The 26,552-nt window shown below is 39.2% G+C and overlaps 1 protein-coding gene across 6 annotated transcripts in view; it reads left to right on the forward strand.

Annotated features, from left to right (window-relative positions):
• The window catches only part of PARD3B (par-3 family cell polarity regulator beta), a 399,577-nt gene that overhangs the window by 134,447 nt on the left and 238,578 nt on the right, over positions 1-26,552 (forward strand). For all 6 annotated transcript variants that reach the window (XM_068685930.1, XM_068685929.1, XM_068685927.1 and 3 more), the window contains one exon: positions 24,891-24,982. In XM_068685930.1, coding sequence (XP_068542031.1) covers positions 24,891-24,982 — 92 coding nt within the window. The remainder of the gene's footprint in view (positions 1-24,890; positions 24,983-26,552) is intronic.

A 26,552-nucleotide genomic window follows, 5' to 3' on the forward strand; every position in this document is an offset into this window, starting at 1 on the left:
ACTTGAAATTGACCGTATTTTATGCATTGTGGACATATAATTTGCAATTTTGTATCAGGTTCATATATAATCAGAACATTTTTATGTTTCAAGCCCTTGTTAAAAAGGGTCGAAACCTGCCCTGGTTCTTCTGGCCATTAATTGTGTTTGTAACGTATTACCCTTTCTGATTAAGAGTCTGCAGATTAGCATAATGTGAGCCTGTGTAGGGATGCAGCTCCACGGCTTGTTCCTTTTGCACGCTGTTTTATGTGCGTATGTAAACATGAAGTCATACCACAATCAGAGCTTGGTTTCGAGGTAAAGATTATCAATAGTACTTTCAAAACGTTTGGGTGTCTCGTGGTAAGTAAAAGCTAAAAATATTGTTTCATCTAATCAGGCTGTTTAAAAGCAAGGCAGGGCACGAAAGGTCTCTCTTGGCTCAGTGCTGGAGGGCTCAGTGCTGGAGCAGTGGTTGTGGGTTTGTACCTTGATGATGTAATGCCTGAAATCCAATGCTTTTGATGTGTTACAATTAGGCAACAAATAAAGGAGGAGTGGAAATGCATCTTAGGTTGCTTGTTGCAGGGTAGAAGGAAGCCTGGTTCACTGAAGTGACATGGTTTCAGTCTGTCTTTCAGACCAGGGAGGTACTGAAGTTCTGGAAGGCATTCACTTATTTTCGAGTGAAGTTTTCCCATTAATATTTTAGCTCCTGCTCTTGAAATTTCTGCTGTGTAGAACTGAACCCCAGATTTGGGGAGATGGGAAAGAACTTGCTGTCGTTCACCTGGGAGGTTCTGAACAGTGCTGGGTTTTGAAAGGCAATCCTGATCTGGGAGAATCCAGTTTTTAAAGCAACTGCCGTGTGCCTGTTTATGCTGCGTGACTTCTCATCAGCGCGAGAGCCAGCCAGCGCATCGCTCTTGATGTCTGATTAGCTGATCAGAGGGACGTCTGCAGCCGGGGAGCTCTGAAGTTGTTGGAGCGAGGCGCTGCACAAACCGGAGCTGCGTGGCAGCCGTACGCCACGGCAAACCGCGCCTCCTCGAGCCTTTCATAAATCCCGCTATGCAGCTAGCTGAGGGCTGTCAAATTAACAAAAGCCATTCCTCCCTGAGTCTCTCTGTTGTTTTTCCACCCTGTGCTGCTTTCCCCCCACTGCCTTTGTAGCGTGTGCCGTGGCATTTTGCATCAAAAGGAAATTACTGTACACTGTAGAGGAAAAACTAAGAAATCTAAGCGAAATATTTGTAGTGCTTCAGAGCACTGAATTTGATCATCTGAAACAGGACAGAAGTGCCCTGTAGTAATTTCCTTTTTGGCGTGTGCAAAGAGGTATGTGCGGGGGAAAAAGACTTCTTTGTGCTTCCTTGCACGGCTTACCCTTCAGAACAAGTGCATTGTTTTACCTGTATTGTGCAAGGTGAGCGGTGGGTGTAATTTACATATTTTTATTTGAGAAGGATAAGTAGACTTTGTGATTTCTTTTAATAAGACTTAATGATGACTGTTCTGTGACGTTAATATACTATATAAATTATCAGTAATAATGGTACAATCAGTAAAATGTTATTCATTGTTAATGTGTTGCTTTCTAAAGCTTGTTTCCAGTGAGAGGAATGCAGGCTTTTCAGTGAATATTCATGAGAGAAAGTATCTATTATGAAAGCCATCAAAGTTCTCCATCATTCTGGAACTTATGTTAGTAGGGGGCTGAGTTTTGTTTCCTTTTTGAAATAAATTTTGGGCCTAGGCTGTCATTTCAAAGATGCCTGATTGTTTATAAACCTTCCTCCTTTGTCCTCTGCCTTGTATAGTCAGGTAGATGTGACTGCAGATGATGGAAGATGGCTGTGAGACTTAAACTCTTTCTTTTTCCCACGTGGCCTATCTTACAAAGAATGCGGAGAAATTATAGGGTGGGAATAAGAACTGCTGACAAAAAAGGAAAAAAGGTCATGCTTTCAATGCTGCTGACACATATTCATCTCTTATAGCTACATCTTTGGGGTCCTACAAAATACTGTCATTCCATCTGGAACAGCTTTTAGCAGGCAGCTTATGCAACAGGCTCCTTGCACTGAAATTGGAAGGAAACATTAGCAAGTTACTTGTATGTCTGACAGTCAAATTAAAAGTGGAAGATGGCAGTCAACATGGCTCATACATATATATCATTTACTGTCAAGCTCTAGAAACATTTAGCTAAAATAAAATTGGTTCTTAGTCAGCGTCCTATTGAAATACAGACCATTAAATATATAGACACCATTTTCTCAAAGCATAGTAACCCAGGGGACAAATGGCAATAATGGCAGATATCTCTGATACCTAGTTAGGCCCAAATGTTGCTGTGACATTAAGAAAAATTATTTTTTTATATTTTTTTAATACATCATCTTGCAGTGCACAGATCTGTGAGGCTGTGCTTTTGTTCTAGTTAATATTTTTGTATTTCTGAAAATGAGGCCAGTGGCTGCATTTCTCTTAGAGTTGATAGTAACTTACACACTTTTTTTGGTAGAAGAGGCCCATCAGGTACTTTAAGTACCCATTGGAAAGATGTTATCCAAGGATTTGTTCTTTTCCTGTGTAGATGGTGTCTCAGCTGATCTGAATATACAGGTTTTGCAGATCATCATTTTTGAAACATGCAAATTCACAATTCTGTTTTTTTGTTTTGTTTGTTTTTTTAATGGCAGTAGGTCCTGATTTACTCCATACTCTTTAAAGCAGTTTCTGACAGTGACAACTGGAATGAAGGGAGGAATATTCTAATGCTTCTGTGTGCTTTGGGCATTGCGTGTGTTTGGTATGTTGGAGTTGGGAATAGAAAGCTGAGGCCACTGTGAATATAGACTAAAATGGTAAGGGTGATTCAGCGAGATTCAAGATCTAGAATGAGCATCTCAACTTCCTTTTTTTTATCTGATAAAAAGGAAGTGATTCAATCTAGAATAAATGCTGATGAGTTGCTGCGAAAGCAAATTTTGGTCCCTGTTCCTCTGTACGATGAGGAACAAGAACTGTCTGTTAGTGAGGCACCCTGGTATGCTGGTGCTGAACACCGAAAGAGGGGCATGCTTGTGGTCTGATCTGGTACTGTTGTTCTTACGTTGTATTCCAGATTCTAAAGTGTATTTGGAAGTTCAGAGTATTGTTCCCAAACAATATTATTAAAAACAAGAAACCAAAAAATTTTGGACTCAAGAGTGATCTTACATAAGAACAGTTGCTCCCAAAGTTATTTTTTTTTTCCTGCTTGGGAACCAAGATGGTTATTGGTTTGTGATTTATTCATTTATTTTTAACGTACTACTAATAAACACTGCCTTGGTTCAATCTAGGTTTCTGGTAGAACATATGGATCCCCAAGCTTCTGTCTCAATAATGCAAGTAAAACAGCTTTCTTGCTTGCACTAGTCCCAAGGAATGCTCGTAATACACTATGTGCTGTGTCTGAGCCGCAGCATGTAGTGCGACTGGGCTGAGAGCACACTGTGGCGTCCCACAGACGCTCTCCTGGTTGGGGAGCCTGTTGTCTCTTTAACAACTGGCTTAAATAAGGCAGCGTGTACTTGGACTTCAAATAAAAGAGCTGCCGAGTTTTTGGTGGCTTGCTTGCTCCATTGAGCTAAGTAGTGGTACATCTGCAATGATTATACATTTAATACCTGTGGAGATAAAATGGCCACCTCCTTTTCCTTTCTTCTGCTTTTTTGGAATTCCCAAGTGCAATCAATTTCACAGTGTACCTGTCAGCTTCACGGAAACAAAAGCAAAGCCCTGCCTCTCAGCTCGCCTCACCTCGGTCTAAGAAACACGGCCAAGGCTTCTCAATTTGGAGTTCAGTTCCACTCCCCTTCTGCTTCCACCCCCCACCATGCCATTCTGCAGTAATCTGCAGGAATCTTTGACTGGCCAGCGGCGGGCTGGGAAGCAGACAGAAGACTGGGACTTTACCCCATTGTTCAGGGGTAAAGTGGATTCTGCCGGCAGATCGGCTGAGCACGGGCTAGTTGCTCTTCACTGCATCCTCATTTTAGGATGCCTTTCCGAAGAACCCTGATGAAGTCTCTGCTTCTAATGCAGGAGAGGCGTATTCCAAGGGGAATCTTATAAAACATTTCTATGAGAGGCTGGAAGAATGTTAAAAGGAGGAGAGGCCAGGGAATAGAAACCCACAGATTAAATGGATTTCAAGTCACAAAGAACAAGAAACTCTATTTATCAGCTGGAAGAAAGATATCTCCTATTTGTTTTTAAAAGATGTAGCCAAAGTATGGGTGTTTCATCTAAAAATAAATAATCTAAATAAATAACGTCTCTGAAGTGCTGCAGTCCTGAGATTGCAAACAGATTTGTCACCAATTTCTTGTATGGATATTCTCTTTAGCCAAAGGATTTCTTAACACTGTTTTGGGTTTCAAAGCACAGGAGTGTGTTCCTCAGATCTGTGAGGCATTGGCAGTAGCTGCAGAGGCATCAGGTGTTTCTGCATGCTTCTGCAAAGATGTGCTGTTTCTTAATTATTGGTGGTGTTGAAGATTCTTCAGCAGCTATGAAACCGATGGAGCTAATGTACATTATATAGATAAACGTATCTGCATTTCCTTCATGAGAAGTATGTGCCTTCCTGATGCCCTCAGATTTCCATTTGACAGAGTGAATTCAGTAACTCTATCTCCGAGGGAAGAATATTCTACAAAAGATATCCGGAAAATATTGATGATGGAGGCAGTGTGCTGCGCAGTGGGAAGAACAGCTCAAACCAGGAACTGCTTTGCTTCTAGTGGATAAAAATGTGAAAGAGCATATGAGGCATATATTACAAGTCCTCCCCAAGTTCCTACCACAGAGACTCAGAGGAACGGAGTGAGTCACCAAGGACTGGAAAAGTTTCTACAGTAGAAATACTTTTTAATATTATTTAGAAATTACCCTGTAAACTAGTAAATAGTGGGGCTAATTGTTGGGATAAAAGAAGGTGGCTCCACCACAGTCTTCGGGCTGTTCTGTCCATCTTTGGTTCCCTGTGAAAATGAGAAGCAGTCCCTGCTGTCATGCAGAAGAGAAGGGAAGTTGCCAGGATTACCCCTTATAGATGTATCCAAACAGCCAGCAAGAGCGCTTTGTGGTGGATAATTTGTTATGGTCAGAGTGATAGTCCAGTTAATACATAGCAAGCAACCGTGTTTGTTTTATATTATTTTTTATTTTAAAGCACATGAGAATGTAGCAAGAACCCATCATCAATAGAAGTACTTTCAAGTTAGGGATTACCATGTTAATAATAACAAAGCTATCCTTGGGTTTACAAAACACTGAACCAAATGATCACTTAATGCCTGGCTACAATTTTCTGCCTTTTTACCTTTCAATGTCTAGTTTGCGTGGAGTTGTCGTTTTCAAATGGCTGTTTTGAGAGGCACATTGATGACGCTATTCTGTTAATGTCACCAGTCATGCAAACACTGATATTAGCAGGTAAAGCAAGTTCATTAGAACCAGATGCGTGCTCCTGTAAATAAATGTAGATTTTTTTAAAGTATGGCACTGTGCCAACAGATTATAACACTTTTGGGAACTGAATCTGCTGCCAATTATACGTTTATAATACTATAAGAAGTATATAAAACACCAAATTATAGATATTAGTTCCATTAAAATTATTTCTGTACAGCCCAGTGCCAGTTACCTTCTAAGCACAGGTCTAACATGCAAGTTTGAGGTTTATTGTAACGTTTGTTAAATTATTCAATATTAATAGTTTATTAGTGATATAATTATCAGGGTGACCACAAAAATAGTTCATTTTTTTCTTCACAATTTGTGAGATTACTTCAGGTCCGGCTTTCTGTTCCACTGCTGCCAGTATTTCATGAATATTTAGAGCTGATTGGCAACTGTGGGTTGCAAATACATCTATTTAGTTTGCAGTGCAAAAATCAAATGAGAAGATTTGACACATGCAATTTATAATCTGTTTCCTTTGCTTTTTAAATAGTTGAAATAATAAATTTAGACTTCTGGTAAATGTATAACATAATGGTACAAATAAGAGTTAGAAAGCAAGTTCATTGCACTCACCAGTTCCTAGGGGAACAAAAATAGTTTTATTCAAGCAGAAGGCAGAGGGATGTCTCTGTGCTGAGCGCACCATGAGCTCTTTTTAGTGGGGAAGCATGTCTTTGGAAAGCAATACGAGGTGATGCTACCTACTTAGCAGCGTATATAGAATGTGTTCATGCGGTGCCCTTTGCTGACAGTGTCTTGTAAGAGAATTAAAATTGCACCCCAGATACATTGTTGTGGAAAGAACAGAAATGAGTTGAATATATTCAGTTCAGATAACGGAAAAGTATCTGTTCAGAGAAGTCAGAATATAACTTGTTATAGTAAAACTTATTTTCCAAAATCACTGAAATTTTAGAAGGGCTTAGCTTCCAAGGCACGTACCACGTTTTTTTTACAGATACCATTGGTATCTCTAACCTCCCTCTGAAATACTACATTTAGTTTTGTGCTTCTCTTGCCTTGACATGTGGGAGCGGGGAGCCTGTTTGCAGGCTTGGAGCCCCCCTGGGCTGTCGCTCTGCTGCCCAGCTCCTGCAGGGCTGGGAGGGGGCTGCCGAGGGCAGGCTGGCTGCATCACCTGGCCCCTTGTCCCAGCACCGCTTCTCAGCCTTGCTGCCAGCCTCCAGGCCCGGCTGGAGGGGCTGTGCTGCCCTTGTGGGAGGCCTCCTGCGGACTCAGCTTCATTCTGTGCTGCACTTCTGTCCGTTTGGACCCCAGGCAGCCTCAATCCAAATAAGAGATGCTAGCAAACAGAATTTTGCAGCTTCATATTGACGACTTTCCCTCGCTTTTGGAGTTGAACTTGCCCGTACGCTGCGACTGGGGAACAGGAGGCTCCTATTGAGGAAGACAAATTGTGTCAGGAGCATTCAGCCTCTAGTCTAATATATTTTTCCTACTGCACATAGCACTTCTGGGTTCATTATAGCTCACTCTCATAAGTCGTCATTTCTGTCTCAAGGCTGTTGTGCTTTCCAATGTAAAGCAGATTGATGCTGGCACATTTTTTCTATTTTAATTTTACAAAGTTGTCACACTGAAACTGTGCCTCATATTGGAAGTGCTTTGAAGTGAAGAGATAAACAAAGAGCTAAAATAAAATTAAAAAAGGAGCGTGAACAACATCTCATCTTGGTATGCCTTTTTTTAAAAAATAAGCTGAATGGATGTAGTACCCTTGTGCCTCTGTAGTAAGTCTGCAAACATTAGCTGATCAATCTAAATTGAGTTAGTGTATATGCAGTAAGCAGAAACAGGTGAAAATTAGGTTATCTGCGCCCAACTCTTTCTATTTGCTATGAACAGTGAGAGATAAACTAGTTTTTAGACCTGATTAGTTTTGTTTATTTTCAGAGAGGGGCAGAAGCAGAACGTGTGCCATATCTGCCGTAGTTATTAAACCAAGAAACTATATAAAGTCTCTGGCTCAATTGTGACATTTGCAGATAAAGGTGGAAAGCCCTGCTATAAATAAATCTGAAGCGAATCCAGGAGGAAAACCAGCAGCAGTCCTTGGTGCATTTCAGTTTTATATCTATGAAAAATAATCAGCAACAGAAAAACACAAGAATTTTCTGTCCGTTCAATAACACAAAAGTCAACATCTCTGCCGGTGTCAGAAATGCCACCCGGTTTATAATCCAAACTATGGCTTATAGTTTCATTTTCTTGCTTTGTGGACTCTCAAAACTTTTCCAATGCAGATGGTAAGCTAGCTCTTCAGTATTTTTTTTTTTTAGGATCCTCTAAACGTAGTCATGGAATTTACAGGAGTCTGTTGACCACAGATTGAAGGCATCGTCTGCAACAATAAACTACAAAATACTGGTGACAAATAGTGGTCTCACTGCTAGAGTTCTTGAGTGCACAGTTCTTGCTAATTTTTGATTTAAAGGGGAATGACAACTCTATGTCCCTAGAACAGCTGTGAAAACGTGTAACACATAACAGCTTTTACACTCACATAAAGCTGTTTATACATGCTTAAATCTTTTCAGCACTGAGAAGCACCAGTTGCTCAGAAAAGCATGCTTTCTCTGCAGTGGCAGGGTACAGTGCGATCCTTTCCTGTGCATCTCAGCCTTACCTGTGCAGTAGGATCCTCTCAGTAGACAGCTAATGTTTTCTTTTGCAGAGATGCTCCATCATGTAGCTTTAGTGGAGCTTTTTTTTTTTTTCTTTTTTTCCCAATACATAGAACTTAATCAGCTCACAAAATGTTAACAACTTATGGTCTCTACAAGTTAATCAAGAACCAACAAAGGTGATTCCCCAGTGTCACTTGCCACAGCTCTGAGCCCCTCTGAGCTGAGCTGCCTTTTCCCTAGAGGAGAAGTTTGGGGGAAGAAGGTTTTGCCATTAGGTTATCTGGCATTTAGCACCACTGGTGATCAGCCGTGCCTATTCTGCCTTCCAGAGTGTTGTGATGATGAATTAAAAATCCTCTGAAGTGCTCAGGTTCATTCCATCAGTCCAAACTTCAAGGTCTGCTCCTGTTTCTGTGTCATCCCTCACTTCAAAGGTATCTGCCCTTTGGCTTTTAAGTTGAGCTGTTATTGTTGGGGCCCCTTTGGGTTGCCTGAGGCTATCAGATGTCCAAATAGCTGTACCAACAGAAATAATATTTGCTTTCTTATGGTAAACAGTTCCTGTTTGATTGTTACAAAGACATAAGATGGTTCAGACTGCAGCAGAAAGAACTGTTCAAACTTTTTTTCAGGTTGTGTTCAGCTCCCCAAGTCCTTGCACTTCTGATTTCCAGACTTGATGGAGCTGGATAGAGCAGCAGGAATTCATGCACAGGGGGGACATGCATTTCAGTCCAGATCAAGTCTAGCTGCCCCGGATGTTGTTCTGGCTGGGTTTTTCTTTAAGTTCCAGTATTGCTGTTGAAAATTATAACCATTTAAACAGAAAAGGGTTATTTGCTGACAGAGAATGGCAAATTGAAAGCTCATTTCTCTTTCTATTAGAAGCTGGACTCACGTTGTGCTCACAACGCTGTGCTGTGGACAGCTCACGCTTGAGGGAAAAGCAGTGTTCAAACTGTTTTTGAGCTGGCATTCATCAGCCCAGGCCCCTCTGTCATCTCCAGGCTCAAGTGCTCTGCTGCCATTACACAAGCACAAACACGTATTATTGCACAGAAGTTTGGAGTAACGTAAAATTGCAGCAGTATGTCACTTTAGCAACACAGATCAGTATTACTCTGTTATTCCACTGTCTTGGTTCATCTATCCAGTACTTCCTATTGAAGTGTTGAGCCCAATTCATTGTCCTTTTATACTGAAATTTAAAGCCCTGTGTGAGATTATGCACAGATATTTGAAAACATGCCATTCCTGCCATGATCCTCTTTTCCGCTGGGAGCTACTTTTGTCAAGGATGTATTGCTTGTGGCTGCAGGGTGTACCATGTTTCAGGGGTCCTAGACTATTAAGTTTTTTTTCAGAAGCAAGCAGTGAATGCTTTCTTCAGTAGCTTTTGAATTTGGCAAAGTTCTTATCTGAATGCAATGCCTTTCTTCAGAAAGTCTACCTTGTTCTTTCCCTCACAAAGTAACTTACTGGAGCTATTTCTACCTTTTCTTTCTAGAAGAGAAGGTAATGTCTTTACATTTGAGTACATAGAATGCATTACAGTGATTTGGAGCCATTAAATATGCAGATTAGTAGTGCTCAATACACAAAAGCTGCAAGCAAAGTCTAACAGCTTGCATTGGATTTTTATAATACGATTATAAAGTCTTCAGAAAAAGCTTATTTTCTGTGTGATAACTTCACTGTACAAACTGTTTTATAAATTTGCTTTTCTAAGTAATAAATTTCAATGAACTTAAGATAAGTCGTCATATTTTCTTTAAAAGCAAGCAAGCAAGAAATAAAACTAGTTATCCATCCCAACTAATGTAGAAATGCTGCTGCTCCTCCAGCATTTCTGGTTGAAGAGCAGTTCTGATTGTAATCAGACCTGGATAATTCATGTTGGTCTTATTCATAAGTAATAATATTTGAAATATTTAACTAGTAAAACTGGTCTGCGCTATGTATGTAAGCTTATTGTAGTGAAGTTTTAAAGCCTAACTTTTCTTAAAAAGTCAAGGAAACTGTAAGTTAAGGATACGCTAATCATTAAATCAATCTGTTGCTGTCTGCCTTAGCTCAGAAACATCATAAAGTATCAAAATGCACCAAGACTTCTTTCACTCCTTTGTGCACCTGTCATGTTCTTGAGCATGTCACAAGCACAAATCACGTTATTAATTCTGACCTCCACTCTCCTATGTAGCATTAAAAACAAAACAAAAAAGCCAGTGGAGTAAAATGAGGAAATCTGAGGAATGGGGTTTGCAGTTTGGGACAAACTACAGGAGACATGTTTCAAAGTCATCAGAGGTTTGCATGGACCTGTAGCTTGCCTGAAAATTTATTTATAGGCTACTTTTACTCATACGTAAAACAGGTTTGTTAGTCACCTTATTTTCAAGAGCACCTTCACTATGTTGGCTCATGAAACAGCTTTTACTATAGTTTGCTTCACCTTCTTCTGTTTTTCACTCGTTGTGTGAGACAAAGTGACTCAAACATCAACAAAGGAAGGAAGCAGCTTAATCCAAGGCAGTTACCAAGCACAGTAGGATTCTGTTATTTGGTGAGCTGTAATAAATGGCAGTCTTGGAGATAGCAATGCAGCTGAAACAAGGGGTTCATAAAGCAAAGCTTTCACATTTTATCTTGCTGAATGTGATTCAATGTCTTTTAAATGTTAAATGACTGCATAAATTCTGAGTTTCTTAACCCAAAAAGGAGAAAGTAAACTTTATCTTATTTTAATAACTATTCAAAATATTTCTAAAAATCTCAATTAAGTAGAATAGTGAAGTGAAAGCTTTACGTCTGCACACTTGGACAGCATTCCTGTGTCTCACTGTGTTCATTATGCTGTAGAGTATGGAAAGCAGTTTGGGACTTTACTTTGCACTTTGCTGTGTGCACCACGCTTTTGGATTTGGAGTCTTGGCAGTAGATTATCCAGGGTCCTTCATATGAAGGAACTGGAAATGAGAGAGCTGTTTTGTCTTGGTGCGTAGTTTCTCTGGTGATCTGAAACCTGCTTGAACATCTTCTGTGGAGAGGTTAGGAAGTGATGGAGCTATATAAAAGCATGCAAGGAGATGCTTGTTACTACCTTCTACTTTGCGGAAACCACTTATATACTGACCATACCTTGGGGATATTTTGTTTATAGGAAACTGGTGATGTATAAGGGATAATGTTTATTTTAAAATAGGAATAAATAAAAATCAGGAATTTATTGTGTAAGCCTTTATATATGTGTGTGTGTGTGTGTGTGTGTGTATACGCACACATTAATTCATAATTCACTTTGCTTGTGAGAAAAATCAGAGAAACAGGCATGTTTGTCCAGGAACACATACATGAATTAGGAGAGTTAATAGCTTATGCTATTTTTTGTTCCTGTCTTACTAAGAATTATTCACTTATTCATGTCACCTGTCGTGCTCACCTCAGGAGCAGCAATGTGTTCTGACATTTGTCCTTGCAATTAAGCATGTTGCTATCAATCAAAAACTGTAGTGCAGTTAAGCCCATCTATAACTGTAGAAAAAAGCAGTTTTGTCAATAAATACAACTTTGGAGTGTGAAAATGAAGTTAACTTTGTGATTTACTTTTACTTATTTTCTCTAAATAATTTAAAAAGGGATCTCACTGTACAATTTTGCTCTCTCATAATCTGATCAGTAGTACAAAAAAAGTGTTATATCTTGATCTTAATCTATATGGTTTTATTATTACTGTGCTGTTTTATTCCCAGTGAATATGCTAATACATCTTTGAACGTATATTGTTCACCCTGCTTTCTTTCAGCCATGTGATAAGTCCTGTTTTCTTCCACTGCAATTTTTAGTACTGTCAAATTATTTACTAACCAGTGCTGTTATTTCAAGATGTAGTTAATAATTAACATGAATCCAGATCATTTTATGAAAGGTTAGTTTCAGATGACTTTTCAAAATCCTAGGAGAGGTTGAAAATACCGTTATGATTCATACGGATTTGTTGGAAATAACAATATACTCTAAGGTGATCTGCCTCTGGTTTAAATTACCTGCTAGGTTTAAGATAAGCCACTGATAGTAATGTCTTGACTCATAGGAGTCAACTCAGATTTATTAATAATATCCACTCATAAATTCAGGGTAACACCACCGTGCCTGTAATTTTAGATCCTAAAATTAGGTTTTGTATACGGTTGCACAGAATTAAAATGCTATGCAGTTGTCTTAATTTCCATTGAGAATTAGGATCAAGATCAAGGGCTTTGTGTAGGGCGGTATGTTTTCTTACATTCAACTCTCAGTTCCTTGAAGAGATTCAGACAACATTTAACCCATATTCAATTGTTTGGTGCTGTCTAGGTTGAGATGTTCCCATGGTCCTTTCACAATTTCTTAAAGACCTGGGTTTCCTCTGACAAGGTTTTTCTTAGAGTTAGGTTTAAAGAATGCAAAATGCTGGGGTTTGCCTGTCAAATAGAGATCTGGCAAGGCTGATTTGTGTTGGTTTGTTCTTAGGTTGTCGTGATGACTCTGTCGTTAGTGTCAGGGCAGGTTTTGTTGAGAATTTGGTTCGGAAAATGCCCAAAGCCAAAGGGAGGTGAGGATTTCCAAGGGACATAATTCCTTCCTGTACGGAGATAAGCTGTGAGACTTCATAGTGTCTCCGTGATCAGAGACAATTTTGGATGAACCTCACCTGCAACTTAAAATGATATATACATAAACAAAACTATCTTTGGAGAGTTCAACATCACTTATAGTAGGGAGAAAATGGTTAAATATTAGATGGCTGCAGGATGATGCTCAGACTGTTACCAGTAAGCCACTTAGACTGAAGCAAGCTGATAAGTCTTTCATTAACTCAATGCCTGAATGTACTGAAGAGTAAATAAATTTGCAGCCCACAAAGTTAAGGGGGGAATACTTAACTCCCAGCAGGAATGAAAGTGCCTTTAATCTAAACAAGCAATGTAATTTTTAGTACCTTGTGTTCAAGGGCTGCATTCCAAGCCGAGGAAGCTCTGCACTAATCGCAAACTGTGGTTCCCTGGCACGCTGTGGCAGTATCTTGGGAAAACACTGGATGAGTGGGTCTCTGAGAGCATTCAAATCCCTGTCACGCTATAGATTGGGTCTCTCATGGGATCTTGATCTTTGAGTTCTGTGAAGATTTTGGATTTCATGGAGTATGGTGGGTATGTTTTTTGCCAGAGCTTTTTTACAAAACATTTATTCTGTAAGCTGTTACATTTTTGTTTAGTCTTTATTGTTTTAGATTGCAGCATGAGCTATATTTCAGTAACTCTATACTGCACCATATTTTCAAGAAATTAATTCTTCTCATCTCTTGATTTACTGGCCAGTCTGTATACTACCATTAGACAAAAGAAGGGATCTTCAAATATAAAATTAGTGCTTAAAGAGGATCATATGGTCAAAACATAAGACATGTCTGGGAGCTTGGTATTCATGGTCTTTCATTGCTAATGTCAGTTCAGTGTTCAGGTTCTGTCAAGGGTGAGCAGTAAAGGATGCACACCTAAGACATCTGGAGAAAAAAAAAATTACTCTATATGCTTCTGTTCTTATAGAGCTGTGTTGGTGTTTCGTTAGAAAAGCATGCTGGTTTTTGATTTTCTTCTGCTTATCACAGCGTGGTTAATAATGTTTGAAACATCTTTGACTGTTTATATTGTTGGCTACTGTGTTGTGCAGACACACCTGTGCATACTGGACTGCAGGTCATTATTTAACTGTTCTACAAAGAAGTCAAAGCTAAAATATTCACCTCCCTCTGTGCCATATCTTGTACTTTCTCCCCTCTGCGTTCCTCAGGCTCCATCATTACTTGCACACACACATTCACATTCTGATTGTTCTTTCTCTAGCTCTGCTGTGAAAATGTTCTAAATATTCATAATGTTATGTATATATCATGCTAGGTGGCTGTGTATTATTAGAAAGCCTGTGCTTTTAAGCACACTGTCATCCATTGTTCAGTAAACACAATTACATTGCCCTATCTTTCATCTCTTCTCTAATGAATCCATGCTAATTGATTAATCAGTGCTGTTGCTTCACTGTGATAATCCCATATGAGGAGCAGTAGTAACATCACTAGCAATTATTAGCATTCGTTGTACAGGGAGGAAGCAGACTGTAGCACATGGCCAGTGCCACCAGAGGAGGTGAGCGGTGCCCGGGCTAGGCCGCGGGTGCTTGGGGCAGCCTTGGGCACAGCATAGGGTTGTGCTGCCTGGTAGTGCCGTGCTGCTGGAAAAAGGTGTGTCTGAGGAGGAGGTGAGGGCACTGTGGGCAGCTGGGTCTTTTCCAAAGTGTCAGCTGGATGGGCTACTGAAGTGACCGTCGTGCTGACTTAATGATGAAAGTGACTTCTAAGGCAAGGTAAAGGGTAGTGTTACACCACTACAGCATTTTACTGACGTTACTGTTTGGTTTCCAAAGCAGTGAGTTAAGTTTTCTGATCTTGGACAGAAGTTAACTTTGGTGCTCTCAGGTTGTGAGCAGTGCTGAGGCAGGTGGATGCAAGGTAATGATTTGGTTTTCCTTGCTGATGCAGAATCAACAGAACTATGGACTTGTGTCACCAACCTAACTTGTTTCAGGTGATACGTTACATGCGCAAGATAGCAGTGAAGTAACACACATGTTCTTTAGTTCAGTCCCTCTACTGATTCTGAAAACTGGCTTGGTTTTTGAATTTTGAAAACCCTCCTTATCCCCTCCCACTGTCACTGGTGTGGTGGTGGTGAGGGCAGATTTTTATTTGATTGTTTGATCTACCTTCCTTTTCCCTCTTCTCCCTGTTTTTTCCTCTAAATATCAAAATAGGCAATGGCAGCAGCATCGAGATCTCCCACATATCCATAGCTTTCATTTGGACTGAGAAAGACAGCTAAATTCAATAAGGGATTTACTGCAAGGAATAGAGGTGTGAGGCTAGAATGTCATTTATTCATCAAGCGTTTAGATGGAACATGTTCCCTAGCAGCCTTTAAGATAATATTGACTGCACATTGGTGTGGCTGGAGAAAGTTTTGATCGGTACAGAAGCTACAGTTGTATATATATATATATATATATATATATATGTGTATATATATATATATACGTATATATATATATATGTATATATATATATATATATATATATGTGTATATATATATATATATATATGTATTTTTTTCAGGTGTTCAGAATTAGTGATTTTATGTGGTGTAAGTAGAATTCTGTTTTGGGGCGAAATGGTGATGTGGAATTATATGCAAGAATGCCTAGATAAGACTGTAAATGTTGACTAAGTAATGCTTTGAAGAAATCATTGCAGTGTATTGTATAGTGTTTTCAAAGATTTCATTTTTTTAAAGGAATACAAGTAGTTCCTCTTTGTGCAAGTGAGAGGATTAAAAATACAGATATATAGTTTGCAAATCTCTTGTAAATGGTTCTGTCAATTTAAGATCTTGGCAGGTTTGAAATAGTGAGTCGGACTAGGGAAGATAATGTGATATTCTCTTGGTCTGAGAAAATTTGCTGGATTTTCTTGCAGAAATGTGATTTTTTTCCCATTTTTGCAATATCATTAATTGCACCATGGCAATTTCTAACCAAGAGAAGGGATTAATGTGCATTTGTGGTGCTAATTATGAGCACTTCTAAAATGATGCTTGTTGCCATGGGAATGCCCCCATATAATTTGTACAGTAGCTCAAATGTCCAAAGGTTGTGCACTTTCTTTGAATACAGATTCTGTCTCCAAGTGGGTGATACAGAAGAAATTATAAGTTTTTGCTTGGAAACACCTACTTCTTCACTGTCTTGCATTGTTGATAGCATTGCTACATGGTCCCTGTAAATAAGAGAGCCATAGATTTCTGGACAGTAAATACAGCCTTTAATTAAAACAGTAAGAGGTAAATAAAATATTAATATTTTAACATTACACTAGTAGAATCTCAGGGGTTATCTACTTGATTTCTAACAACTAGGCACAAGAGTACTCATGCTTTAGGTCTGCCAAAATCTTTTAAAAAGTTCTTAGCATGGATGAGCTCAAATTAATAATCTTTCTGAGACAGAAATAATAACCTAACTCTCACAGTGACCTGCTAAATGCTGTCCTGTAGTTTCTATTTGGCTTGCAATGCAGGTAGAGATCTTCCAGTCTTCAAAAGACCATGTAGACACTCAGCAACAGACAAAGGGTATTTAAATCAGCAAAACTCTCTGCCTGGTTTTGCTGCTACTTTGTCCTATGAATATAGTTCCAGTCAGGAAAAATCTCAGCATTGAGTGTAGCTCTTTCTATAGGTACTGGTCAACTGATTTCTATCTGATATTGGGCAGACCCTGACACTTTCTTGTTGAAGAAAATAGAGGTTCGTTTTCTAATCCACTGTAGACCTTATAGAATCCTAATGTGTTTTTAGTAATTAAAAGCCCTATTGAAGCATTCAGTAACATATATATATATATATATGTTTGAATGCCCACCCAAGCAAGAGCAATTAAAATCAACATGATAAATGGGAAGGAGGGCTAATAAATAATTATCTGTTATAAAGTTACTAGTCGTCGTATGACTGGCCACATACCTCCATCACTGCAGTAATTATTCCAATACTGACAGCTTCTAAAAGTTGCAAACACCATATTACTTATGTTTCTGGTAGTTACTTTTTTTACTCTCCTGAAAATTTTCCTTCTACTTCAAGAATTGGTTCTTGGCCAGTAGAGGTGCTAAATCCAAATATTTATCAATATACTATCAATGCTTTTAAAAGCTGCTTTATACTATTTTGGAAAATACATTGCTCACACCTCACCCTGGAAATTCTTAAAATGTTGGGCTTAAATCCAGAGTTTTATGTGCAGGAAAGCTACTTCTGGAGACTTCACTGTGGTTGTTCTCATTTTTCTTTTCCTCTGAGCCTTTCACCGAAGGAAGTACTTACACAGGCACTCTCGCTGCGCCTCTTCCTTCCCTTCAGCCATGTAAACCAAATGCCAATAAAGGTGTGAACTCCACTACTGTTGAAGCTAGTGGAAATTTCTTTTTTTCTAACTTGGTGTTAGAGAGACATTTCCCATCCAAGGACCCTTGGAAAGTTTCATGACCAAAATTAAATGCAATAGTTTTGATCTCCAGGCTTAAACCGATCCTTGCTGCTCCTAAAAAGAGGACTTTACTGTTTGTTCATGACGTTAGGAATGAAGTGTTGCTGTTTCCATGCAGTTTCAGGAGGTTCGTGAGCTACATTTTTAATGGTTAAGACTGGAAACAAATTGGGGTAAGGAGGACACTTTGGAGGTTGATTTTGGCAAAGTGTGTTTTATGCTGCAAAGCTGGGCATTTCCAGAAGAGCTTGTTGGAGGTTAAGAGGTATGAGACTGGTTGGTGTCACTTCTGTCCACAGAGAACAGAGGCTCTCCTGGTTTGGTTCCTGCTGACTCCTGTGCTCCTTGGGAGCTGTTTGATATTGACAATATTTTGCCCAGGTACAAGGCAGTGGCTTCAAGGTACCTGTTGAATTTGGACCAGTGGTGATTAGGAGGGTAGAGGATATTGCTTCCCATGATTAAGCCCATGAGGTATTCTTCCCTGTTTTCTAGGTGTGAGAGAGACTGCTTACTGTTCCCAGTGTGCCCTCCCACTGATTTGGCTGCAGTTGTTGACCACTGCTCTAAGGTGTAAACAATCATTTTGGAAATGGCCATGTATCCTTAAGATGTTCCTGTCCCACTTTTCACAATGATATGGAGTACATCACTTGAACTGTGCATGTGGTTCGGTTACACCTAATCTGCCCCAGTGCGAAGTTGCACGGAGTAGGTAGACCTGCCAGGGAAGGAGTTAGCACTGAAGAGCAAACAGTAAGTATGCAGTCCACCAGTATGGATCAGCTGCGAGGATAACCCTCAGCAGAGAGTTGGTAGCAAACACTTCAGTGGAATAATTTTTTAATCTACTCCAGACTGATTCCCAGGAGCACGTCTATTTATGCCCTTGGCTTAAAATATCTTTGCAAGTGCCAAGACCAGCTCACTACAACATTCAAGGCACCCATTGGTAGTTGAGAGGGGAAATGTTGCTGTTATGGTTCCTCAAACTGTCATGTAATTGCTGAAAGCCAAACTGTATTACAGCTTGTCTTTGCGTTGTGCTAATTAAACATGAATCCACTTGCATATTGTGTTAAAAATATCTGAAGATGTACAGCTGTTCTGATTTTGAAAAATACCTTTACGAGTCCAGCAGAATACATTTCAGTTGACAACACGGAAAGAAGTTGCATGGTTCTTATTTTTGTATTTGTTGCCTGCCTAAAAATCATCTTTAGCAAGTGATTAATTGCATTTGCAGATACTGCACAATTGCATCAATTATCCATTTAAAATGAATTTCGTTCTGAATAGTCAAGAGCATGATGTAGATTAATCAGTAAGTGAAAAGGCAGTATTGTAAGCTGTTTAAAAATACTCGTCACGTTTTGTGGAGGCAGAGTGATTTAAATCAAGCAGACCACTGGAAAAGTAAGGAATACACAGTATCAAATGCTAATATTTTTTCTTTTAGCTTAGCAGCTTTTTATCAGCCTGTTTTGCCTTGGTTTCTGTGCTTGATATAGCAATGATAGTTATAGTGTGGGGATTTTAGATGGTTATGAATTTTTAAATTTAGATAAATCAGTTGTGATTATAAATACACTTGTTTAAGTATGACAGCTTGCATGTCTGATCAAAACTTCTCTTTCGGACAAGCTCTGTAATGTCATTTAAGAGCATACTGAACAGCTTACTCAACTTCTATTATCGGTTAGTTTTAAAAGTATTTGTTAGTTATTTCATCACACTTTGAAGCAAAAAAGGAAAGTGATATTTTAAATTTCATCTGATTTTTTTAAAGGAATATTATTATACTAGCTTTTGTGGTACCAAACCATTCCGCTTACAAATGCATTTCAGGAAGTGTTTTTGGTTATTATGTGAAGTTGTGTGGGTGGGCAGGTAACTAGGTAAGCAGGTGAAATACAGATACTGACAAAAACTTTGCTTTCCTTTCCAGCGTATGAGTGACTTTGGTTTTGTGTAGCCTGCTGAAAGCTGTGGCTTGCTGCATTTTTCATTTTACAATATGAGGGTGACAGGAGCAGGGTAACAAAAGGCCCGGGTCCCTGTGGGGCAAGCAGGCCTCCAAGCTGGCCGGGATCCCCACCAGGCTCACAACCTCTGCGGCCTTCCAGCAGGCCGCGGCCCGGCCCAACCAGCCCCATGTCCATGTGCTGAACGTTACATCAAGAGGTGTGCAACGTGGGTTCAAATAAGGTTAACGTATTTAACCCTGTGCCTGTTTATATTCTTATGGAACAAAACCCAGCATTTACACATGTTCCTTGAGCCAGATGGTTTGGGGTATTTGGTATGCAATGTCAGCTGTTGCGTTTGTTGCTGTAAGTAAAGGTAAACACCTTTGTAGTGGCTATTAATCGGTTTGGGCATATTTATGAAAGTGCTGATTTTTCAAGCTAAAAATAGTGCTGTGGCTTTTTAAACTCTTTCTGGCTGTCAGAAATGCTCACATGATCCTGAAAGTGCTGCTAAAAATGCTCAGTTTTTAAATATGGAAATTGGGGCTGTCTGTTGTGAGAGCAGTCGATGAGACATTTCCTGCATTTGTAAACTAGCGTCCCTTTCACCCCCAGCTTTCTTCGCCTCCGATTGTTTGTTGTGTTGGTAGGGCCTGAACTGCCACTGAACCTTCTTGGAGGAGGATCCACGTTGGCCACGCAGGGAGAGCGAGCTCTGCGACCTGCCGCTCTGCTCCGCGACCTTCTGCTGCGGGGTCTGGAGGGCTTTCCTTTGTTTTAAAAGCCTGACCTCCTCTGGGAATACAATATTATAAACTGGAACTTAAGGCATATATTTTCACTTTTAACTTGGCCATTAAAATAAAGTTTGAAATAAAGATATTTTCCCTTGGGATATGCCAGACTTTGAGTGGGTACCATTTGTAATTCTTATTAATAGATCTTATTTATTTCCTTCAATTTTATGGTTAGTGTTTGATGACTGCTTTATACTCCAAGTATACCCTGCACTCAGGATGTTCTCCAGTTGTTTACACAGAGTTACTGTTTCTCTAAACTTCCCATCTAGTTCTGAGATTTGTCTACTGCTGCTTATTGTTTAATAAGAATTCCTTTTCCAAATAGAAAAGGACTTTTTTTTTTTTTTTTTTTTTTTTTTTTTTTTTTTTTTTTCCAGCTACATAGCTTTTCCAAAAGTGATATGTCTGCAGTTTGGAATCACCTGCAAACTTGCATCTTGTTCTAACAATAGTATTGGGAGTCTGTCAGAGAGGTGAATAACAGCCCTTCTATGCCTGCTGGTGGCTCTTGACTATTTCTAAAGATCTGTCATGTTGACAATGTGGTATAGTGTACTCTTGAGTGAATACACAAAATATTGTTATAGGAGACCCTCAGTGAAAAATTTATTTTGAAGTAACAGATAATGGAAAACTACACTGTAATCAGAGTTTAGTTGGAAAGCTGATCAGGTACAGATTTTTTTTTTCTAAGACTTGAAAATACACCTTTTCTTAGTTGTGACAATAGCAGGAAAGCAGAGCAATGGCCTGACACAGTGCAGGGCCGGTCAGTGGCCTTGCTGTCAGGCAGCCCTCTGCTGTGTTGGCTGCTCAGGGCTGCTCCCTCTGTTTGAAGTCAAAACAGGAGCTTTGACTGTTTTGAGCTAATTTTGTCTATCCCTTTCTTCTTCTCTAGCCAGAAACCAATACTTTAATCTCTCTGTTCAAAAGTGCCACTCTCATTTTTATTTAAGCTGATAGGTTCCAAGGAGTTCTGAGGTTTTTTTTTTTGTTTTGTTTTGCTTTTTGTTTTGTTTGTTTGTTTTTGTCAAATGAGCATTTTAAAGAGAGGAAAGGGTAGGGGCATGTTTCTGCATTTCTCATACTCTAATCTCAGTATGATGCTCTACTGATTTCAGCATATTTGTTTTGGGAGCTAATACTATCCATGCTGAAAGTTAAATTGGGAATATGGTGCACACTTGCAGAGTAGAAAACGTTACTGGCATATACTCTGTTACTCCAACTGTTACACATACACATCTACCTATTTCAAGAACTGTCATGCAATGAATACGGGATACTTTCAAGCATTTGGGTTATAGTTGTTTGCAGAGAGCTATTATTTAATAGGATCCCTCTCTTCTGTTCCAGTCCTAATTTGAAAAACAAGCTTTTTGCAGCCCTAAAAAAACGCTTAATTAAAATTATCCTTATGTAAATAAATTAAAAAATAATAATTATGCCACTTTTCTTAGATGCATGTGCCTTCTTGATTTTTCTACTTACCACACCTTTTTGCATTTACTCCTATTTCCTAACTGAAAACTGCAATTCTGTTATATTACACTGGCAGCTGAATGTGAGTAAAGTTTTGGGAGTCAGTGTCATTAATTCTGCTACTATTGAAAAACTGGCAATTGATCTTTATTAACAAGATATTAAGAATTTGTGTGTTTTGGATCATTGTCTTCTAATAGCTGTGCATCGTTGGCTTGCTATCATTCTGCCTGTTGGGCAGGAGATATCTGTTTAAATTTACTGTGGCTCTAATGAAATGCTGAAGTATAAAAGGAATTTGTCCATTTGTAGTGATTATTACGTGACTGGAAATCTAATGTCATTCTTAGAGAGCCCAATTATGAATTACTATTATGATTCGTGTTTCTGCGATAAGTTAAGACTTTAAATATATTTAGCTGTGTTTACTGATTTTAGCATGCCATAATCTATGGTGTGTGAGCACTGTATGCCTTCAAATAAAAGCTGGGGGTGATGTTCAGGAGGGGAGTATGACACTGAACCCTCCCTGTGGCATTTCTGAAGTCTGTAAAACCTCAGCGGCCCAGCTCAGGAGTGGGTAACTACTCTTTTAGGAGCCTTTAGCATTGAATGTTAAAGAAAAATAAAAAAGCTGTAGTTTAAGTTTTGGACTCCAAACTTCATCCTCTAATTCCTCTCTGAAGCTCTCCCTTACGGAACAGTGGAGATGTGTGGCTGTCAGGCACTTCACAAGGTTGGACCACTTTTTCTAACACAGGAATAAACATGCCCTGAAACATTTCTGACACATTTTAAAGTCTGTCCTTGAAGACCTCTATTGGAGGTCTGATACCCCTCTTAGCTATAACAACCTTATTTTCCAGCTTGCTGACATCTTTTGCAGATCTTACCTTTAGCAGAAAAGAGAACAGTTGGTTGCCATCTTTGTGTAACAACCTTTTACTTATCTTGCAGCGTAGCTGTGCACTTGCCAACATTGTGCTGTGTGACTAAATAAATCTAATTCCAAGTATGACATTAGACTTGTTGATCAAAAATGGGGTTTTAAACGTGTGAATCAGTCAGCAGAAACATGAGATGAGATCATGTTCTGGTATCTATATTTGTCGTTGCTTTGAAATCTCAGTTATCCAAGGAAAGGGGGAAGGAGGACAACTATGGATGTAACTTCGCTGTACCAAAAGCAACAGTACCCAAAAGCCCAGAAATAGAGAAGTAATATAGCATGTGCAGACTTGAGTAGACTGCAAGAGAAGCTTTAAATAGCAAAACTGTTCTGAGGCATGAGTAGCAAGTTCTCACTCATGTGTTGAGCAGCACTGTGTTGCAGCCAATGTCTGGAAGAAAAAGGAGACAGGTTAATTTACAACCCCAAAATCTGCTCATGGTTTGGCTATTTTCAACTTTCCAAAATGAATACCCTTTGTAGCACCAATGTTTTCTCTGGTTAGCTAAAAAAGGTTAGGTTTGGGAGCTTATAGTTAACGAGGTCTGTCTCCTTCTGGCATCTGCTGCTACCAAGGCTCTGTCTTTTTTTCAAGATGAAGTCAACACATGAAGGCTGTGTGTCAGATTTCTGTTGCTAACTTGCTGCTTGAGGTTGAGTTTGTGATTTATGAGGTTAGTATGGAATATGCTTCATACAACAAGAATTGCTCCTTGACGTGTGGTTCCACTGCGAAGAGGGATTGGAAGAGATGGCATGCACTCAATACCCATTTTTTTCAAATAGTTCTTCCATTAGTGACAGAAGTTACTTTCAGTGAGCTATACTGGCTTTGCAGTGGAAGCCAACTCTGTTGGCTTGTGCTCTGATTAACATGCAAAGAGAATTGCTGCCAAGATAATAGGTTCAAAGACATGGTGGTGGTGAGTGAACAAAAGGGGAGGGGAAAGGAGGGACAGAAATCCAGCTTGATTTATAATACAAAAGTTTGCTTGCAAGTCTGGTCATGATTCTTTTCTGAAACAAAAGCAGTCCCCTCTCCCTACAACCTTCTTTCTACTTATGAATTGGAAATAAGTTCCTCAAATCTTTGAGAGACTGAAGCCACCGAACCTGTAAAGCTGTCTTTCTGGGTAGAGCTGTCCTTTGAGAGAAACTGGAAATGTTAATATACACCGTAAAGCTTTAGTAGAAAATAAAATTGTCTAACTAGTTGGCTTTGTTGTTTGGAATTTATTTATAACATTTGCTACTATTTGCCTTGACACAACTTGATATGGCAAGTATATACATTGGAAAATTGTACCACTGTAGCAACAAAAAAATGGTGATTAACTTTTGGCTTTATCTAGTTAAGATCAAGCTTTGAACTGAATTCTCTTAGTGTGTTGACAGCTGAAGATTTATGTCTTCCAGCTATATTCCTGTTGCAGAGTTGGCAGAAGTGACCTCTCCAAAGAAGGTCTTTGTTACGGATTTTGCTGTGTTTACATTATTGCTGTGAGGGTTGCAACGAAGTACAGTACATTAAAGCTAATATATCACCTGCTGACAGTGGTCTTATCTCATTGGTACCTCTTTCCCTTTTCCAGTATGGAAAAAAAATGCAAACATGTGGAATCTAAGGATCAGGAAAGGAAAGTTAATAATTTTAAAGAGTGTTAGCGTTAATGTTAGGTCCCTGTGTGCACTGCATTTTTGTGCCTGGCCAAGTCGTTCCGTAATTTCATTTTCTGTGAAGTTAATGTGAAAATGTCTTTACCAGAGTAAAGCTGCCAAGGGACAGAAAAAGCAGTTTGTTTGAGATTTCGGGGATCTATCATAAGCAAGGAGGTGGCATGGGAGAAAGCAGTATTGGTAGCTTTTCCACCTCTGTGGAGGCCTTCAGCCTGAAGTGTTCCCTGTCAGCACGGAGCAGCTTTTTAAAGACAGGTGCCCAAGCATACCATAGCCAGCCCTATACAAGTTCAGGGTGGCTGGTGGCTAGTTTCATCAATCACTCTGTCTTTTTGTAACGAGCTGAGAGATTCTGAATGTCCTGTTAGGTTGTGTGAAGTTAAGGGAAGGAAATCTACTGACTATACAGGGCCTTGATGCAAAATCTCACTCCTCTCTTTCCTGAGGTGGTGGGAAAGGCCTTCTGGCATATTAAACCAGAATGTCAGTAGAAGTGTGGTGGGACTCTGGAGTGAGCAAACAGGACTGCAGATGTCCTCCCGTTTCTGTGAAAGTTGTTGTGTACACTCCATACAAAATGGGCCTTTTGGACCTCCCTGCCAGGGAGGTGACATTACTTACTATGCGTTTTCTCTTTCAAGTATTGTCTCAATAATATCCACACAGTCAGTGTTCTATATGCATAAATACGTGCTTAGTTTCAAAATGTACTTTGAAATCTCTCAACAGGGTGCTTCCCAGGGATCCTTTGAGGATGGGGAGATGAACCTCAGTGGACCTACAGAAGTGTTGTCATCTCAGAGGACCCGGCTCCCTGTCAGGTAGGAACATCTGTGCGGCCCTGACTTGAGCATGTTTTGTCAATATGCAAGTCAAGACTGACTTCTTCCACTTGCACCTGTGTTGTGCTCATTATCATCATGATCTCTTCTTCCTCATCCCTTTTCCCATTCTAAAAATTCACTCAGTGCATATACCGAAGAATTTATTTGCATATGGCAATCTTTTACCCTGGTTGGCGAGTATGGAAAGTTTTACTTGTGTTTGCGATATAGTAGGGTATGCAGGAGGTATGCTACTATTGTATATTTAGTGGTTTGCAATTTTGCAAGTATTTAATGGCTACAGATAGAGGATGTTCTTACGTAGGATGTTATATCTGAAATAAACATTTGGCTGAACCACATAATCCTAAAACAATTGTTTTCCAGTTAAAATGTCACCTCTGTAAGGTTATTACTTCACTATATACTGTAGTAGATTTTATTTCTATGTTTATACACTGTGAAAACTATAGCTAATATTTGCAGTATTTCCCTGTGCATTACCTCACAAGGGTAGTCAGATTGAATGCATCTTTTTCCTCTCTTCATTTACAGCAGATCACAGATGGCTAGTGCTGTTAGAACTGAAGGTGGTAGGGTTCATATTGTTAATTTGGGAAATGCCTTTTATTTTGACCAGTCTAAATTTTGAATGGAACTTAAGTAAATATATAATCTGGATTGGAAGCCAATATGGTAGAATTTGATAGCGGTATAGCTGAAATTAAGAAGAAACTAGGTGTTCTCAATAAGTTTAATGTTTAGTTTTGGGGTTTATTGTTCCTGAAATCACAAGGAAAATCCTGAATGGCTGAACTGAAGTTAAAAACAAAACAAAAACACAAACACAGAAAAAAGCAACACACAAACCTTTAAATAGCTGCCTAAAAAAGCAGTTTACGTTTGTTACTGCAGCCTGACTTGTTAATTTTGGTGTATAGTATCACAAAGTCGGTCATTCAAATCCTCAGTGTTGATAATAAGGGTTTGACCTGGCAAATTTACAGTAAAGTGTTTTCTTATTATTAGTCTCCTGTCCCATCATGAGCCTAAATTTTAGTATTGAGTGGAGATTAAGGTTGTGCTAAAATAACCTTTTTGAGTAGGGGAAGGGAATTCAGGTATTCAACACGCTTTGTCCAGTGTGTTGTGTTTGTTGAGAAACTGTAGTGATATAATAGCATGTTATATAATAAAAGTGTCATATGGGAGATGTGTGTGTGACAGGTAAGACATCAAAAATAAATTTCCATTTCAGTTTTGAGGAAAGCAAATAATCATTTACTTTAATTCTGCAATTTACAGTTGTTTGTCAAAACAGTATAAAATAAAAATGCTGTAGTGAATAATTTCTGCGTGTTGTAATCTTTCAGCACTTATCCTCACAAATACCTGAGAAAAAACAAGTGTTAATATCTTATTTTATAGAGGTGGGGTTCCAGGAAAGAGGCATGAAGTTATATACCCAAAGCATGTGCGGAAGTCTGTCAGAGCAGGGACTCTGGTTTTCTGGCTCATGCCAGGGTTTTGCTGGAAAGATCACCTTTTCTTTTAGAGCACATAAAAT

This window comes from Anas acuta, chromosome 6 (genome assembly GCF_963932015.1).
Source record: "Anas acuta chromosome 6, bAnaAcu1.1, whole genome shotgun sequence".
NCBI classification, from domain to species: domain Eukaryota; kingdom Metazoa; phylum Chordata; class Aves; order Anseriformes; family Anatidae; genus Anas; species Anas acuta.